Below are 18,023 nucleotides of genomic sequence, written 5' to 3'. Positions count from 1 at the left end.
AAACATATGCTTAAAATTTTTCCTGTGTAGCCTGAACAATTGTTACTTTTCCGTAGATATCTTCTTTGTCTGTGAGTAAAAGTGTGTGTGTGTTTAGAAATTCCTTTGCAGAGTCTGAGTGTCCTCTGCTTTCACTAATGCATAGTCCTCAAAGAGTGAAACAGTAAATCAGAGGGTCCACAGCTTCACTGGAACTCTGGAGAGTCCGTGGAGCAGGTGCTGGGAGAGCCAGCACTAGTTTCAGGTACAACACAGTTGGATCATGGAGTCTCATCTCGCAGGATGTGGTACTAGATAGACAGTCTGTATCTTGAGAGTGTTCCTGGAAGTCTAGAGCTTCAGACAGGGATGACCCAGCCAGCCTAAGAGCATGGGGGATCCAGTAATTAGATTCAAACACAGCAACCTGGTGAGCATCCACCAGGGGGAGCTCTGGTAGGATTGTTATATTTAGATACTAGACCAGTGGTTCTCAAACTGTGGATTGGGACCCCAAAATGGGTCATGACCCCATTTTAATGGGGTCACCGGGGTGGCATTAGACTTGCTGGGGTGGAAGCTGAAGTCTGAACTCTACCCCCCAGGGCAGAAGCCAAAGCCCAAGGGCTTCAGCCCTGGGAGGTGGGGCTCAGATTTCAGTCTTCCTCGCCTGGGGCTGAAGCCCTTGGCTTTGGCTTTGTCCCCCTGCCCGAGGTGGTGGGGCTTGGGCTTTGGCGGGGCTCGGGCGGGCTCTGGCTTTGGTCTCCCCCTCCTGCGGTCGTGTAGTAATTTTTGTTGTCAGAAGGGGATTGCAGAGCAATGAAGTTTGAGAACCCCTGCTCTAGACTTTGTCCCTTATGCACCAGATACTGGGTGATACTCTCCTATCAGTAATCTCTGCTGTCAGGAAAGATAATTTAGTTTTTCCTCTGAAGGCAGGCTCTGGAACTCGATCTTTGGCTTTCAACAAAGATAGCTGCTAGTTTTCTTCTTTCAGAGTCAGGAACAGTCCTGGCTGAAAAGGATCTCCTCTCCACCCTCAGAGCAGATTTTCTTTTTTAAAGTCAAGAAGAGTCTAATGAACTTCAGCATCATGCTGACTGACCTGAATATAGTTCCCATAACTGCTATGGACTAGCATTAGACCATGAGTCTGGTCAGAGCTGATCACGTAGAGAAACTGGATTATGTGCTTTGTTTTGCCAAGATAAGGTTTGTGGTGTAATGCATATGTGGGACCATGGAGGAGGACCCCTTTCTAGCCCTGCTTAAATGCCTTTATTACCCACTTTACTTGTCAGAATCTAATTTAAAGACTAATTCTAAGAAGTTCACTTAGCTCAGCTATTTTCAGCCTGTCATAAACTGGCTGAAGGTACATTTCTTTTTTTACAGCTCATTGTCGTCAGCTTCATGTGGGACTTGACAATTTTGAAACTCCATTTAATAAACCCTCTGTGTTACGAGATATTAATGTGTTGCTGACAAAAGTGCCTATTGACACACACAAGTTTTGTATGGGGGGGATCATTTCCTGATGAAGGGAACACCAGCTCATAGAGCGAGTGAGCGAGCCTCAGGTTTTAGTAACTGGCCCATGTTACACCATATTTTACAAGGGCCAGGTTTCCATCCAAAGTGGTGGTGGAGTTTCTCATCCTCCCCATACCAGAAAGGCCCTTTGCATAAAGCTGAAGTTTAAAGGTCTTTGGGATTCTATTTGGAGCACACAGAAGACCTTAGAAAGACCACACTGATTCCTTGAGCGAAGCTATATCTCTATGAAGACTCTGTCTGAAAGGTTGTGTTGGTGTTTTTTTTCACAGCTGTGACCTGGCTGACTTATTGTTAGGCTTGTGTTACCTGAGGCAGAGCAACTTCCACGGCCTGCTCAATGAGGTTTTCAGTCAGGATGTTAGGCAAGGCAGGTAGCCTCATGTCATACACCCCAAAGTTTCAATGCTAACATTCATTTTCTGAAGATGAGCTTCCCTTTGTTTCCCCATGCCAACAGAACTTGTTTCTGAAGTAGGGGAGCCCAAACTCGCATCACCTAGTGGGTTTTGGAGTTTGTTGTTTTCTCTTCTCAGGCTGTGTAAATGGGCAGATTTTTTAGTTAAAAAGTAACAAAACATCCCCACTGCATCTCTCGTTCTTTCCTCTTTACCCCTCCCTCCCCCCCCCCCCCCCAAAAAAAAAAAACAGAACAGCACCAAAGCCTTCCTGACCAAGGCTGACCCTAGACCAGTGTTTCTCAAACTGGGGTCACCACTTGTGTAAGGAAAGCCCCTGGTGGGCCGAGCCGGGCCAGTTTGTTTACCTGCCTCGTCCGCAGGTCCGGCCGATCGCGGCTCCCACTGGCCGCGGTTTGCCGCTGCAGGCCAATGGAGGTTGCTGGAAGTGGCAGCCAGTAAGTCCCTTGGCCCACACCGCTTCCAGCAGCCCCCATTGACCTGGAGCAGAGAACCGCAGCCAGGGATCTGTGATCAGTTGGACCTGCAGACGAGGCAGGTAAACAAACCTGCCCGGCCCGCCAGGGGCTTTCCCTACACAAGCGGCGACCACAGTTTGAGAAACACTACCCTAGACCAAATAGCGCCCCAGGCAAGGAGCATCTTTGGTGTCCCTCTCCCCCAACATTTGTTAAACTTTTGAATACCTTATTTTTTATTGCATTTGTAGCCGATTTCATGACTTGCATGCGTGATTTATCCCTGTCATATAAGATGATAAATTTGCATGCTAGGATCTGTGAATTTGTATTTATTCATGCCATGTATAAGCAAATAAAAAAATTGGTTTCCTCTAAGCTTTTAGAAACTTTTTAATTTTAAGAATAACTGAAATGTACTAACATCAAGAAACTGAACTGTGCACCAACATTGGATGGACTAGTATTATATAGTGTTAGAGTAGATGTCAGCCTTAGAATGTTAACCCTAGTCCTTTAGTTCAAAGGGTCACTTTTCTCGCCTTTGCCCTTGTGAACTGCAGCACACCACCAGAGAGATCCAAAGAGTGACCAATGGCATTTTCAAGCGATAAAGCGACATTAGTTTCTTGTCGGCCATCATCGATCAAAGATATGTTTTAATGAGCCTGAACTTCAAAAACCTGTGCTCACCACTCGTGACCAGCAGCATGAGCAGAATCCTCAAACCTATCCACGTTAGCAAAAGTGTTGCTAACAACAAAAACAGCACCCTGAGCCCGGTGCCCCCCAAGCCCAGTACCCCAGGCAGTTACCTGTCCCTAAACCAGGCCCTGTTCCTTGAGAAACTTCCTGGAGGTCAGCTACATTCAAAGAGTGAGAGTCCTGCATAGGTGGTGTCTTGAAAGAAGGGACGATTACTTATCTTGTAATTCTGTTTTTCTGAAAGATCATTTGCAGGATTGTCACTCACCCAACCACCTACCCTCCAAGACCGCTGTTGAAGGATAGGCAGTTGTAGGCTTGGGTTGCCATAGCAAGTGCTCATTTGTCCTTATTTTTTTCTGGAACAATCAACTCCTTTGTACTCATTTTAAATGAGATACAGATAATTTATTTTTGTATTTTATACAATTACAGATTAGGGAGCTTTTGATTCTTGGTCTTGAAAAGAACTGGTTGGAATTTTCTGGGGCCTCTTAGGTAGGTCCATGCTTATCCTATTGCCACAGTGTCTCACCTTCCACTATTCCATTCTTTCATGCTGTCCCCACTATCTCACAGGATAGACCTCACCAGTTGAGGGTTAAGTGCTGTTCATCTCAGAATATTGTAAGAGGAAATGGCTATAGCATGCAACAAATTTTTTTTTCTGAAGTACGGCAATAAATGTGTGGGCTTTTTCCAGTTGTTCAGTCCAAGCATCAGATAAATGTCACATAGTTGATAGGATTTAGATAGCTGAGTAAAGTTAGTAAGAGGGAAGAGGAGCTAACAAAAAAAAGAAACCATGATACTGCCTCCCAAGTGTTGAAAATCTGGTGTATTTTCAGTAGAGTGGTCCGTATTCTGCCCAGAACACCAGAAAGACAATGAAAAGAGAACACCTCATCCATCACTGGGAAAAATGTCTGTTCTCAAGACACTCGCACTACAGTTAATTTCCTGTCCCAACCTGCGAGTGGGTGGGACAGAAGTGAATAAAAGCAACTCCTTCTTTCCCTTAGGAGAAAGGATTGCATTTCTAGTATTCTGGCTCTGTAGGAAGTATTGTTTACTTTACGGTTATTCCCAAAGTACATTGGTATCATCAGAAGGACAGGGATGAGCCCTTTACATGAGACCTTCCATCTCTCGCTCATCTTAGATATAGGCTTGATTACTGCAGCTTTAATGCTGATTCCTAAAAAATTTAAGGATTGAATATTTCGATTTTAGGTTAGGCTGCCAGTTTTACTGTCCATAAAGAACATTTATATAAATCTTTGTTTCGCAGAATAATAGTTTTTAAATCCATTTTTCTAATAATTTATTGTTGACTGAGACACCATTAGCTGTTTTGTGGAATGTTGTTGATACTGGATACAGTCCATATTGCTGTGACAAAATTATTTGTGAAAATCATTTGAGATTATTGTAGATAATTGCATTAATGAGACAAACCTCTTACTTTTGTTTACTAAATCTGTCTCATTGAATTCCATGCCTTCCTAACACTTCTACAGGATATAACACTAGCAATATTATACAAAGTGGCATGTGTCCTTGTACGCTAGATAGATAATATATACCCAACAGACAAAAATTTCTCTAAAGGAGAGATTCAAAACCATTTAATATAGATTATATAGTGATTGTACATCATCTAGATTATGTAGTTCTAGAAATACCACTTATATTTGACAGCAGTAGATGGTGTGTGTAATTTACAGGGTTTTTCTGTGTATTGAGCCACTTTTCTGAAATGGCAGACCCAACACTGCTAGGAGTGTTTTTCCCTCAGGCTATCTCTTAGAGCCTGTACATTTTATGTATCCTTCTTTCTCCTCACCCATAAAAAACTTATTCCTTAGACTTTTTATTAATATTTTCTGTTTATGCTTATAGTGAAAGACTAATACAGCCAGGTGCTGACAAGCTTCTGCACATAGTGCTACAGGGCATCTCATTTGTAACCTGCAGGTCTCTTTCTACTTTCTGGAGAAGAGATTGCTAGCTGTGTTACACTGGGTGTATTATACTCGATACTGTTATAGACAAATCCCCAGTAGCAGTTAGAAAGAGACACGAAAAAACTCATTTTCCATTGGGCCAAAGAAGGATTGTAAAATGTGGTTTCAGGTATGAAAGGCTATCTAATCTAATGGACTATCATGGCCTCCAAGCACTGGACAAAACTAAACTACAAAACTGCGTGTGGTTAAAAGGGCGCAATTCTTAATCTCTCTCCTCATTGTATGTGTGATCCTTTTTGCCTTCTTTCTTGTTTTTTGTTTTCTCTTCCTGTTTTCAACTCCATTTCATAGTATATCTTTCTTTTTATATGTATTTCACACTTCCCAATTGTGGGTATGTTTTGTAGAGAGACTGAAGGGGGAAGGTCTTATCCAAGAGCTTAGTCTTGCATTCATACCTGAATGTGGTCAGGATTAGGTTACTGTATTTAAATTCCATATCATGTGAATTCTGACTTACACGTTAGTTTGCTTATGTGGTTTTACAATTTTCTTAGTCTGTAGCTAGTCATAGGTACTACAGACTATGTTCAAATCTTTACCTGCTGATGTAATTGACGTTTTGGTTATTAAACCTTTTAATTCATGTTCTTTTTCCTCCCCACTTTCAGTCTTCATGAACAGCAAGCTGATAATCAGGACTTCAATGACTCTTCAAAGCCAGAGAAGCTAGCATATGAGGACCTCGAAGAACATAATTCTTCTCTTAAGTGTAAGCTTCAGTGTGTTTTTTCAGACAGTTACTTAGTAAATAGAAAGAGTAGATGATCTGGTTATTTTCCTTAAGGTTAACCATTCCTTTCAACCTAAAATTAGCAAAGGGTTAACAAGAGGTGCTTGAGGGATCCATATTAGAAACAAATGTTGTTTAATATATTATGATGGAGAAGTTACAAGACAAGTTTAGGTTATGTCAGAGATTTCAGTTTAAGCTTTTCGGATATTATTATTATTATTATTATTATTTATTATTTATTAATATAGTATACAAGTAGAACTGTGCAACCTTAACTACAATGACACAATGTTTCTGTGTGGAGAAAAAGGTGAATATTGAGGTATCAGAATTTGCAGATAACACAGTTGTTTAGAGTTAATAAAGACTGGAGAAAACTGTTATTAAAGCTGCATGATTGGGTAGCAAATTATACTCACTGTTGACAAACAGAAAGAAATAGAGGGAGAAGGACCACCAGTTAAAGGTAGAATACTTCTTAAAGATATGGATGCAGAGATCAGCATTAGCATTAGCTTCCGGTGTCACACTGTCTCAATTCATGCATTGTTCATGCATTGTTGTTGGGGTCATAAAACATGGAGCAAAGATACAGTTCCCTACTTGCTTTCCTAGGTATCAACACAGTATTAAACTCTAAATAAAACATCTCTAAGGTTGCTCTGTTTACCACTGCAGACATGATGGCTATGTTCAGTGATGAGTTGATGAAGTGGGTAACTGTTCTGTGGATTTTCCTCTTAGTTTTAGTTATTTTAATCATCAGTTTTAATTCATTCCATTTAGTTTTCTTTGTAAAATTTTTAAATACAGTAACTCCTGACTTAAAGTTGTCCCGGTTAATGTTGTTTTGTTGTTACATCGCTGATCAATTAGAGAACATGCTTGTTTAAAGTTGCGCAATGCTTCCTTATAATGTTGTTTGGCAGCTGCCTGCTTTGTCTGCTGCTTGCAGAAAGAGCAGCCCATCGGAGCTAGCTGGTGGGGGCTTGGAACCAGAGTGAACTGGCAGCCCTTATCAGCTCCCCTAAGTTCCCTGTGCCGCAGCTGCCCAGCAGGCTGTCCCTTTGTTCAGCTGCCCCTTCTCACACTGCCATGTGCTGCTCCTGCCCTCTGCCTTGGAGCTGCTCCTGGGAGCCTCCTGTTTGCTGTGCAGAGGGAGGGAAAGGGTGGTACTAATGTCAGGGTGTCAGAGCTATCAGAAACGAGGAAGGGAGCAGAAAGAGAAGAAACATGAAAAGCATATGCCCCAACTTTCCTTTGCATGGGCACACACCTTGTTCCATATTAATTTCTCAGTGGCACTAGAACAGTCATTTTACCCCTGTAAACTTCCTCTCAGAACACTTTTCAATAAATATCAGGCAATCCTGGCTGCTTTTCCTAACTTCTTACTCCATTAGGCCAGCGGTCCCCAAACTTTGGGGCACATCCCCCTAGGGGAGTACAGAGGAATGTTCAGGAGGATGTGGCAGGTGTTGGTCCAGCCTCTGTGGGGGATGTGTAGAGTGTACCACCCAGCCCCGCTCTGCCCCCAGCTCTGCCACACCCTGGGCCCACCCCCAGCCACACGTCCGTCCACAGCTCCACTCCTGCTCCTGGACCCGGCTCCCGACCCTTGACCTCGACCATGGCTCCTAACGACGGTTCTGGCCCTGGCTCCGGTGGGTGTGTTTGAACAGATTGTTACAGTTAAGGGGGGTGGGGCGCATATAAAAAGTTTGAGGACCACTGCACTAGGGAAAGCCTAATCTTACAAGAGCCTAGCAGTGTTTCCCTTCCTGATCAAAATTTACCTTTGCATCCCCCTTGCTGATCCTGCTCCCTCTCTCCTCAGAAGCCAAAAAACCAACCTTTCAAATTAACACCTCCCCTCTCCGCCCCTCCTCCCTCCCCTGAATTCCAAACAGGCAGTCTGGGAGGGGTTTCCACTACGAGTCCAAACCTCCGTGCACCCAGCAGCATGTGATTCTTAGTCCTGTAACATACCCCATCATGCAATTTTGCTTAACCCTTATCCAATAACATCTCATATCATACAATTTCACGTTAACCTCGTACCTTATCCACAGCATATAAAAAGCAAAAAGGAATAAAAAAGGAAAAGCAGGAAGTACAGAAAGTGGGGAAGTAGATAATGAAGGACTAAGACAAAAGGAGAAGAGCAAAAATGGAAAGGGAAAAAAAGGAGGGTGTAGCAGCTATATCAGCACATGGTGCCAGGGGACATGAGGAGACAGGAAATGCCCATCTGCCAGTCCATCCTAAAATGAATTCCATCATTGATGGAGATAATTACCATGACAGCACAATTATTCCAAACTCATAGCAATAAAAAACTCTCTAGCACTCTCTACCCACTTGTAAGAATGAAGATGCACACAGAGCAAGATAATTTTTTTTTATTATCTAAATAGTTATTGGTGTTGCTTTTTGGTTGCAAATAAAGATCATTCTTGCTGTACTAGTTAGTGTCTTATTTTGGTGAATACATTACTGTTGATGTTCTAGTTCTCTGTTTCTGTGTGGATGACTGATTTTAGAAGCTGGATCCAAGATCTAGTAACCGAAGAATGACATTAATACTTCTTGCAGTGTGTTTTATGATTTTACAAATATATGAACTCTGATACATTTATATGCATAGTTTATACATATATGGACATTTTAGACTTCGATTATTTAAAGACCTTTTTGTTAATACTGTTTTCTGCTCATAGAATATTAGAAATGGTTTTGCTATTTCATCATTGCTTGTGCCAGTCTGCACACATGAAATTCTGCTGTTGGGGGTATACAAAACAACATATTGATGGTGATTGTTGATAATGACTAAAAAATAAGTAATATCTTTATTATTAATCAAAGTTATCATTTAAAACTAATTTAAAAGAAAACCAAAAAACCCCCCAACAGATGCTTTTGAGTATGTTAATCATATGATTGGTTATCTGATATACATGAAAAAGAATGAGATTTGTGTGTCATTATACACGAGGCTGGTGAATCGAGATTGGAAGTTTTTCTAAAGATATGCTTTAGGAATTATTTTGGGGGAAGTTCTAGGGCCTGCATTATACAAGAGGTTAGACTAGACCACAATGGTCCATTCTGGCGTTAGAATTTATGAATACCTATTACTAAGGTTGCCTGAGACTTCCTGTTTTCAGTTGCTTATAACTTTGCCAAACTCTAACTATTTTCGAAGGAATTTTCTGTGCGAGATGTGTGCTTCAGGAGGAAAAGTTTGTGGAAAATTGTCCTCTTGTGTGTATGCATTATGAGACAGTCTTTAATTATGTAATCACATTCTGTTTTTTCCACAAGATGCCTGTTTCATTCAGTGCACCAGATAGATCTGCTCTGTGGATGGATCAGGGTTGTGTAGCAAAGAAGGCTATTGTGTGACAGACCTCTGCCTCGTTTGTTGCAGTAGTTGGAAGGTGTGTAGTAAATGAGGCAGGGGACTGTAGAAAAAGAAAGGAAGGTCTTATGATTAAGGCAGTTGAATTCCAGAGTTCCTATGTGATGCTGGGCAAGTCACTTAACAGACTACCTGTCAAAAGTTTGGTTTATGTTCATCTTTTTCTGGATACTTTGCTTGAAACATTTGGGTCTGACTTGCAGATGTGCTGAACACACATTTGCAACTGAAGTCAGTGAGAGCAGTGCTTGGAACATATAAAAAGCGATATAATGCTACGTTCCATGAAAATTCAATGACCTAGGTATCTCAGATTGGGCACCCAAAATTAGTGGATACTTCTGACTTTATCTGTATCTCAGTTTTCCATCTGTAAAATGGGGATACCACCCCCTTACCTGACAATGGTCTTGTGAAAATAAATTCATTATTATTTGTGAAACATTCAGATACTATAGGAATGAGCACCATAGAGAAGCCAATGAGGAAATGAATACTTCTGTCTTCAGAGTACGATTTGAATAGTGTGTAATAAATAAGGCCTGAGGCCATACATTGAACAATGAGGAGAAAACATTGGTGTTCACTTAATGAGCAGCTTTCATCCTGAATGAGATGGGTCCTGTGGAAAAAACTGTATGTGATCGTGTAATTAAAGACTATCTCTTAATGTATTACACACAAGTGTGACTAATTAAGGTTGAACAGGCATTTTTTAAAATCTTATATCTCACAAGTATACATTGATTTCAGTTGTGCCAGTAGCTTTAGTAAACACGTGTTACCACTAGTTTTCAAAGCCAAACAATGCCATGATTATGATTAAAGTAGCAAGTGCAGCCTACTTGATAGTTCTTAATTTTCAGTTAAGTGGTTGAGTTTGGAGGGGAGAGTGCTTAATTAATGGCTTAAATTTATGTATTCTCACTCCAGCCATTCCCACACTTTGTGTCCATTCCTTTACCCCATATTATAATTACAGAATAATGAGGCCATTGTTCAAACTTCTTCTCCAGATCAAGGGGAAATTCCAGAGCAGCTCGAAAGTGATGTGTCGCATCCATCTGGAGACAGCATCAATGGGAGCAATGTCACAAATGCTGTGCCAGCAAGAGCCACTTCACAGCAGGATTTAAGTGAGTTCTCAGCTCAGAAACCTGTATTGAAGTGGTTGAAAACTTTTCTCAAAGCTAGTGTTTAGGTACTAAAGAAGAAGGAATACATCTTTGTTTGTTAATTCTTGACTTACTGTAGGATGATGATTTTCACCAGTACTTCTGTTAACTTTGTTTTAATTTAATCTTTTTAAGCTTACTTTTTGGGTTCTGAAGAGACTTCTTTTTTTTGGCCTCAGTATTAATTTCATGATCTTTGCTTCTTTAGGGAGAAGCTTTCTTCAAGGTTTCCCTTAATGTGTGTCTGCATTTGCTGATTTGTCTTGCTTACCAATTCACTCAGTATATAATCACTATTGTAAAGGGTGTCAGTATAAAACCTTAAGAGATTGATACACAAAGATGGTTTAAATGCAGCACGCTTAATTCTCCAATGCTTCGTACATATAATGAATGGTCTGGGACAGCTTGCTTAGTATGGAGGTAGTTTTCAAGTCTTACCCAAAGGTGGTGTTGTGGGCAGAAGGCTTTCTAGCTTCAAACAGCTTCTGGTATTTTGTGCATGTAACAAATTACTACTTTATAGAAGTAAATGGTCTTAGCATTTAAACTCCACCGGTTTAACTAGATTTATGTGCTGTGATAGTTTTTCCTAAATAACTATTTTATAATACTTCGTATTTTTGTAACCTCTTCTATCCAAATATCTTAAAACATTTTACAAATACTAAAGAATTAAACCTTGTGGCATCCTTATGGGGAAGACAAGTAGTATCATCTCTGTTTTACAGATCAGGAAATTGAGGCACGGAGAGGCTCAGGTTAACATTTTCCTACTTAGAACCAAAACTCAGGCATCTCTAAATCCATATTGACCTCAGTGGGAGCTGTGTGTGTTTACCGCTTCTAAGACAAGTCACTTATTTAGAAGCCTACTGTAAATATGGATTTCATCTCCTTTTAGGTTAGTCGTCCAGATTTGAAAAAATTGGCTCAAATTACTTGCCCAAGGTCACTCTGGAAGTTTGTGGCACAGCTGGGAATTATGCACAGGTCTCCTGACTCCCTCTCCTCTGCTTTAATCATAAAACTGTCCTATTCTTCGGCTTAATTCTTGGAGTTTCACGGTAACCAGCAAGATGATAAGACCTAATAACTGAAAAAAAAATTGCCTGCTAAATTAGCTCAAATTAACAATATGTTACATGGTGCATGTGTAAACTGCACATCCAGGTTTTTTAGGTTTATTATAGATGCCATACAGAAATGGTTACATAATCAATTTGCTGCTTAATTGTTTGTCTGTTTTCCATCTTTCCCAACTGGAACTACCAATTCACTCACTGTATTACCAAACTGCATGTCACGCTTTATTTCAATAGCCGCCACTTGCAAATCTTGATTACAGCACTGTGAATGTCAAATGGCACAGAAATAATTTTGTCTCAGCAGTAGTTGATCAAAGCCAGTCTGAAGAACAGAAAAGAGAAGAAAATGAGAAAAAATGGGCAGAAGAAAGGAGAGAAAGAGACGAAAGAAGGCAGAGAGAAAGGCAGGAAGCACTGGAAAGAGAGGAGAGAGAACTAGAAAAACTGAATGAAGAAATGGTGATGTAATATTTTAATTTCTGACAGGAATGCAACTTTGTTATACCATATAATTTAAACTAAATAAGCCCCATAGCAATCCTAGATGACTTCCTACGTTGTTTTTTCTATGTGAATTTAACATAGAATAGTTTAGCTTGGATTTACTCTCATTTATAATAGTTCTGTAGCTACATAATAACTAAACTTTTTGTTTCTAAAATTTCTCCCCAGATTAAAAGCTTGCTGTCCAGTAATTCATGTTAATATGTGATACTATTGTGTGGCATTGGTTTCAACCTGGACAGGGTTTGGTTTATTCTCAGCCAAAGCTAGAGACTGTTTTCTAAATTGGCTCTCAGATTGGAACAAACTGAATGAAAAAATAATGTGATATCTAATACCCAGTCCCTCAGTCTCTACTTAAGTAAAACTCCCATTGACTACAATGGACTTTGCCTGAGCAAGGATTGCATGATCTGGCCTATCCCAAAAGTGTGAGTAAATATGGTACATGTCACATTAAACACTCCATTCAGACTGGAGCACAGATTACTAGATTAGACTGGCAATGTACAGAACTTCATATATAAACATGTTGAGTTAAAACCTGATTGAAATATTTTTGAACTGACTGGTCAGTTTTAAGTGTGTTGCTTTTTTGTTGTGTTTTTTAGAAGTTGATCCAAGATTCGTTGAAAAGTGAAGAAGAAGAAGACGACAAAAAGACAGACCGTGAAGTGGAAGAGTCAGAAATCAGTAATCCTGATGCAGAAGACAATTTGTGTGACCCTCATCCTAATCCACTAGAAAAATACATGAAACTGATACAGCAGAGCAGAGAGCAGGAGCTGACAGACAAGGTGATATACCAAAACTTGTAGGCAGTAAAAGGGTGATTTCAAAGTGTGACTCTGGAGGACAATGTTTTGTCTGAATTACAATATATCCATGGATCATGAGGTGGAGAATACTGTCAACTCAATTTGGTCGTCTTCATTTTCAGTGTGAAAGTTAGAGTAACAAATTGTGAGAAGAGGAGCAAGTTTATAATAATGTTCACTGCTGGAGATCTGCCTTCCCAAGGGGTTTTGCCTAGGTCATGTGGGAACGACAAGATTACATTTCTTATATAAGGCTGTGCCCAGCTATATTGCATCATGTCAAACAGTAATACAGAACAACAGAACATGTGTATTTAGTGTAGTTAGAAATTAATGGTTTCAAAATTTTGTATATAAACAGGATAGTTAAAACTGAGGGCCTAATTTTTAGAGAGACCGCCTCTTGCACGTTCACTAGTCAGTATACATAATGCATGTTCGCTAGTTGGTATGCATAATGCACATAACACACGATAGAATTTATACTTCCACAACCCATTTCTGCAGAAATTGGGTTTGCTTCTGCATGCACAAAAATTGCAGGTGTGAAATAGCTTCCGGATGAATGGATGTCAAAAATTAGACATTTAGCCCTGAGAGAACAAGTAAGTATATGATTTTAAAAAAATTCCATTGAAGCATTCCAGTTAGTGGATTGTCATAAAAAATTCCATTTTTTATGTAATAAAATTATTTTATAAGTTTCTTTTCAGAAGTGGTTCACATTTTGTATCCCCAAACATCGTTACTTCTGGGATGTAATACCATATTGCTGGCAATGTGCTTGCTCTTCTATAAGACATTATTTAAAAAGTCATGGGGTGTGCATAAAACTACATAAATACATAAACTATTGTTGTGAACAAATGCTACGTGCTTAAGCTCTCTGTAAGATCATATGCTACAAAAGTACTACGATGTTTGTAAAGTTAGGCCAAAGAACCAAATTTAATGCTTTTCTCTTGTCTGCCAGAGCTCCAAAAAAGAGGAAGTGGAAGAAGTATCACTGATAGAGAGACTTCTGTCTAGTGAAAAAGATGACAGGTCAGGCTGGATACAATTGTTATTTAAAGCTAAGGTATTATTAATTACTAAGGAGTCACAGAAATCGTATTTCAGTTACTTGAAAATATGACTCATTTTATTAATGTGATAGTTGTGGTTTGATTTATAGTTAACTTGTCTGCCTTTTAAAATGAAATTCATACATAACTTTTAGACAAACCTTTCTCCTGAACAAGTAGATCAAAAGGAATATGCTGAAGTTAGGTATCCTTGTAAGTAAAGAAGACTAGTTTTTTTCTTTAATTTCCCTTAGAAAAATGCAGCCCTCTTCTCTTGGGTGAAGAAATTATTACAAACACCCCAATTTACAATGATGTTAAGCAACTGTATTCAAGGGAGATAGCCCTGCTGATTAGCCCTTCATCGATGAGACAGCAGCAGCACAACCTCCACATTGCCCAGAGCTTCAGAGAATTCCTGTGGGTTAATGACACTCTTATTGCCTAACAGCTCTGCAAGGCTAACAAACGAGAGTGCCAAATTGGCAGACTAGGTTTGGTTATGTTTATATTTGCTCGTTCTGGCACTGGATTGTGATTTACAATTTATTTCAGGTAGACCAGGAAAGTGTTGTTGGAAAAAAAAAACTCGTTCGGTTCAGTTCTGAGCCAATGATGTGTAAAAGATTCCTTATCCCATTACACAGGTTCCTAAGCGATCCCACAAAGCCCATTTTTTCATTCCATCTATTAGATCTGTGGGTTTTTTTTTTTAATTGCAAATAAGAGTGGTGGAATGTTATGCTTGAGTGGATGGGCTTGTCTGAATTTTTACATAAAGAGCTAATTGTTGAAGTAAATTTTGAACTATCCCTGCTTCTCAATGATTGGTTGTTATATGCTTAGCTAAAACTAGAGGGTATTTTAATGCTTTTTCTGCTAATGCTTCTGCGCCTCACCTATGATGATGGTCTTTCCATTGAAATCATTGGAAGTTAGAGTAACCCTGGTACAGATTAGAAAAAGCAGATATAGCTGGAGTGTTTCAGTAGAAGTTTGAATGGTTTAATAAGATACATTTACTCAAGAAGATACAAATTTAAATTATGCAATAAATGTTTAAGTTGTAACTAAAGTGTGTCTTCCTTACTGTAGCAGTGTTTACATTACAAGGTAGTGGTGTGACTTCCCCCGCTTGTGCTAGCTCTCTTTGGCAGCGGAGGCACAGCTGAGCCATACCCCATAGAAATCCACCTGAAACTGGTGGGTAAATACCCTGCCCTGACCAGACTAGCTTAACCCAACCTCCGGTGCCATTACCCAGGCTTCTGCAGCTGCACTATTTATACTCGTATTGGTCAATGTGAGCTAGCACAAGCATGTGTAGACTAGCAAAGGAAATTACATCTCTAGCACGTAGTGCAGACAGTTTATATTTCTCCCCTCTCACATGCTGAACGCTGTGTTACGTAAGGTTGTACATGAATGGTGACAAGAAGGGATCTCCATCTAACAAAAACAGTCTATTATCTATCTGCATTTAGGTAGTGATCAACAGCTCTGGGTCTAGTTGGCAGCTGGTACCAAACGGAGTGTCCCAAGGGTCAGTCCTGGGGCCAATTTTATTCAATGTAACATCAATGATCTGGAGGATGGCGTGGACTGCACCCTCAGCCAGTTTGTCGATGACACTGAAGTAGGAGGAGTGGTAGATATGCTGGAGGGTAGGGATAGGATACAGAGGGACCTAGACAAATTGGAGGATTGGGCCAAAAGAAATCTGATGGGGTTCAACAAGGATAAGTGCAGAGTCCTGCACTTAGGACAGAAGACTCCCATGCATTGCTACAGCCTAGGGACCGAATGGCTTAGGCAGCAGTTCTGCAGAAAAGGATCTAGAGGTTACAGTGGACGAGAAGCTGGATACAAGTTGACAGTATGCCCTTGTTGCCAAGAAGGCCAATGGCATTTTGGGCTGTATAAGTAGGGGCATTGCCAGCAGATCGAGGGATGTTATCATTCCCCTCTATTTGACATTGGTGAGGCCTTGTGTGGGGTACTGTGTCCAGTTTTGGGCCCCACACTATAGGAAGGATGTGGAAAAATTGGAGAGAGTCCAATGGAGAGCAACAAAAGTGATTAGGGGGCTGGAGCACATGACTTATGAGGAGAGGCTGAGGGAACTGGGATTGTTTAGTCTGCAGAAGAGAAGAATGAGGGGGGATTTGATAGCTGCTTTCAACTACCTGAAAGGGGGTTCCAAAGAGGATGGATCTAGACTGTTCTCAGTGGTGGCAGATGACACAACAAGGCATAATGGTCTCAAGTTGCAGTTGGGGAGGTTTAGGTTGGATATTAGGAAAAACCTTTTCATGAGGAGGGTGGTGAAGCACTGGAATGGGTTACCTAGGGAGGTGGTGGAGTCTCCTTTCTTAGAGGTTTTTAAAGTCAGGCTTGACAAAGCCCTGGCTGGGATGATTTAGTTGAGGTTGGACTAGATGACCTCCTGAGGTCCCTTCCAACCCTGATATTCTATGATTCACAAATCAGTAGTACCCTCTTATTTTTTGATAGGATGATTTCATTGTCAGAAGTTTATGCTCAGACACTGATACTAATTTTCAAGAATCCACTTACTGCCTGGGACTATTGACGATGTCACTGTAATTTGAAAGGCTGATTTGTAAAGCCAGAGGTAGGAGGTTGTCCCTTCTTAAATCTCAGGCAAGTGGAACTTTCTAGTAGGAAGGAAAACTGTTTAGACCCATGAGTAAATTTCAGGTAGAAGAATGCTTCAGAACTAATTCATAATTCCTTTCCCCTTCCATCCCACATTTAGTGCTGCAGGCGTCTCTCATGGAGAACCGGATGAAGACTTCTGGTGAATAGCAGCTACTATCTCCTAATGACCAGCACCATGGAAGATGGTGTGAAGTTATGTATAACAGTCACTACACCACCAGAACTGAATATTTTCATGCACAATAGTTTCAGCTGAGGATCAGAATTAAAGTTTAACATGTTCATATTAAGAAAAATTAGCCTTTTAAAAATACATTATCCCAAATGAGTAATTTTAGACAAATCTACTATGACTGGTAGTACTAATAGCTGCTAAAACCATAAGTGCATGGCCTAACCTTTGTGTTTTAAGCTTTCCCCTATCTTCACAAAATATTTTAGGAGTTACTGCAGCCTGTTGATCAGAAAGTATGTTTGTTTTCGTATTCATGAAAAAGCTCTGGGCTGTGACTGAAAAGCAAAGGTGCCTATTCTATTAGGATGTAAAGCAGTTCAACATTTTTTCAGATAAATTAGGTGACTTTTAAAAAATACAATCCTGCCGTAAGAAAAGAGTTTTTTAAAGATTAAATGATAAATGAAAATTCAAACAAAGTAGATTTGAAAGTGAGTGTCTTTTCCAGCATGCTTATATTGCTGGTTTCACAAATGGCATGTCAAGATGACTATCTGCGAGACAAGGACTCAGATGTCAATTATGATTAAAATTTTTAATGCATTCTGATGGATAGATACCTGATAACTGTTTCTTTGAGACCACCTTTAGATTCGTGTGGTTTTTCACTGGAGATAACTTGTTTAAGTACTTTTCTAAAGCAGCAGCAAGAGGCCGGGGGGGGGGGGGGGGAGAAAAATACACTTTAAAAGGTGAGCTTCTTACTGTTTCGCTGCTGGTATCTTAAGTATTCCATAGGAGAGAGGGTACGAGCATGACTGTCGTAATCCTCTACATTTTTTTAGGTTTGCATTTTAGACTGTTCTGGTATTTTATAATAAAATGTGTCACCTGTGCTCTGTGAAGTTCTCATTATTGAGGTACAGAATTTCCAACTGGTAATCTGTGTAATATGGACGTACTCTTTGGTTTGTGGGTAAATATGTTAAAGCAACAGTATGTACTACTCCAGAGGTTCTCAAACTGGGGAGCAAGAATGAGAGACTTTTGGGGGGGGGGAATCCCCTTACTGCACACATTTTACCACCAGCAATAAATAACTAGCAAAGCTGACTTCTCCAGATCGATCAGGTCCTCAGTTAGTGCTGTGCATTTTGTGCAGATAACTTTGTATAATGCTGTACAAACTTTACCTTCATAGACTTAAGGTCA

At 40.1% G+C, this 18,023-nt stretch overlaps 1 protein-coding gene and 1 long non-coding RNA gene across 7 annotated transcripts in view; one reads left to right on the top strand and one right to left on the bottom strand.

Moving 5' to 3' along the window:
* The window catches only part of OFD1 (OFD1 centriole and centriolar satellite protein), a 63,484-nt gene extending 46,056 nt beyond the window's left edge, over positions 1-17,428 (top strand). For 3 of the 6 annotated variants that reach the window (XM_050963442.1, XM_050963454.1, XM_050963458.1), the window contains 6 exons: positions 5,757-5,857; positions 10,322-10,441; positions 11,870-12,027; positions 12,684-12,869; positions 13,864-13,968; positions 16,734-17,428. In XM_050963442.1, coding sequence (XP_050819399.1) covers positions 5,757-5,857; positions 10,322-10,441; positions 11,870-12,027; positions 12,684-12,869; positions 13,864-13,968; positions 16,734-16,766 — 703 coding nt within the window. In that variant the 3' untranslated portion in view covers positions 16,767-17,428. Of the gene's footprint in view, positions 1-5,756; positions 5,858-6,496; positions 6,613-10,321; positions 10,442-11,869; positions 12,028-12,683; positions 12,870-13,863; positions 13,969-16,733 lie in introns of those variants that run through there. The other 3 variants (XM_050963453.1, XM_050963448.1, XM_050963456.1) reach the window with 3 other exon arrangements.
* Positions 17,263-17,590, bottom strand: LOC127056731 (uncharacterized). The gene is made up of 2 exons (XR_007775885.1): positions 17,491-17,590; positions 17,263-17,444 (listed from the first exon to the last, which is right to left on the bottom strand). It is a non-coding gene; the product is annotated as an uncharacterized LOC127056731 (long non-coding RNA).
* Between the last annotated feature and the right edge of the window lie 433 nt (positions 17,591-18,023).

Source organism: Gopherus flavomarginatus, chromosome 1 (assembly GCF_025201925.1).
Source record: "Gopherus flavomarginatus isolate rGopFla2 chromosome 1, rGopFla2.mat.asm, whole genome shotgun sequence".
NCBI classification, from domain to species: domain Eukaryota; kingdom Metazoa; phylum Chordata; order Testudines; family Testudinidae; genus Gopherus; species Gopherus flavomarginatus.
Note: the sequence above shows the minus strand (reverse complement) of the source record. Positions and strands in the feature narration are given on the sequence as shown.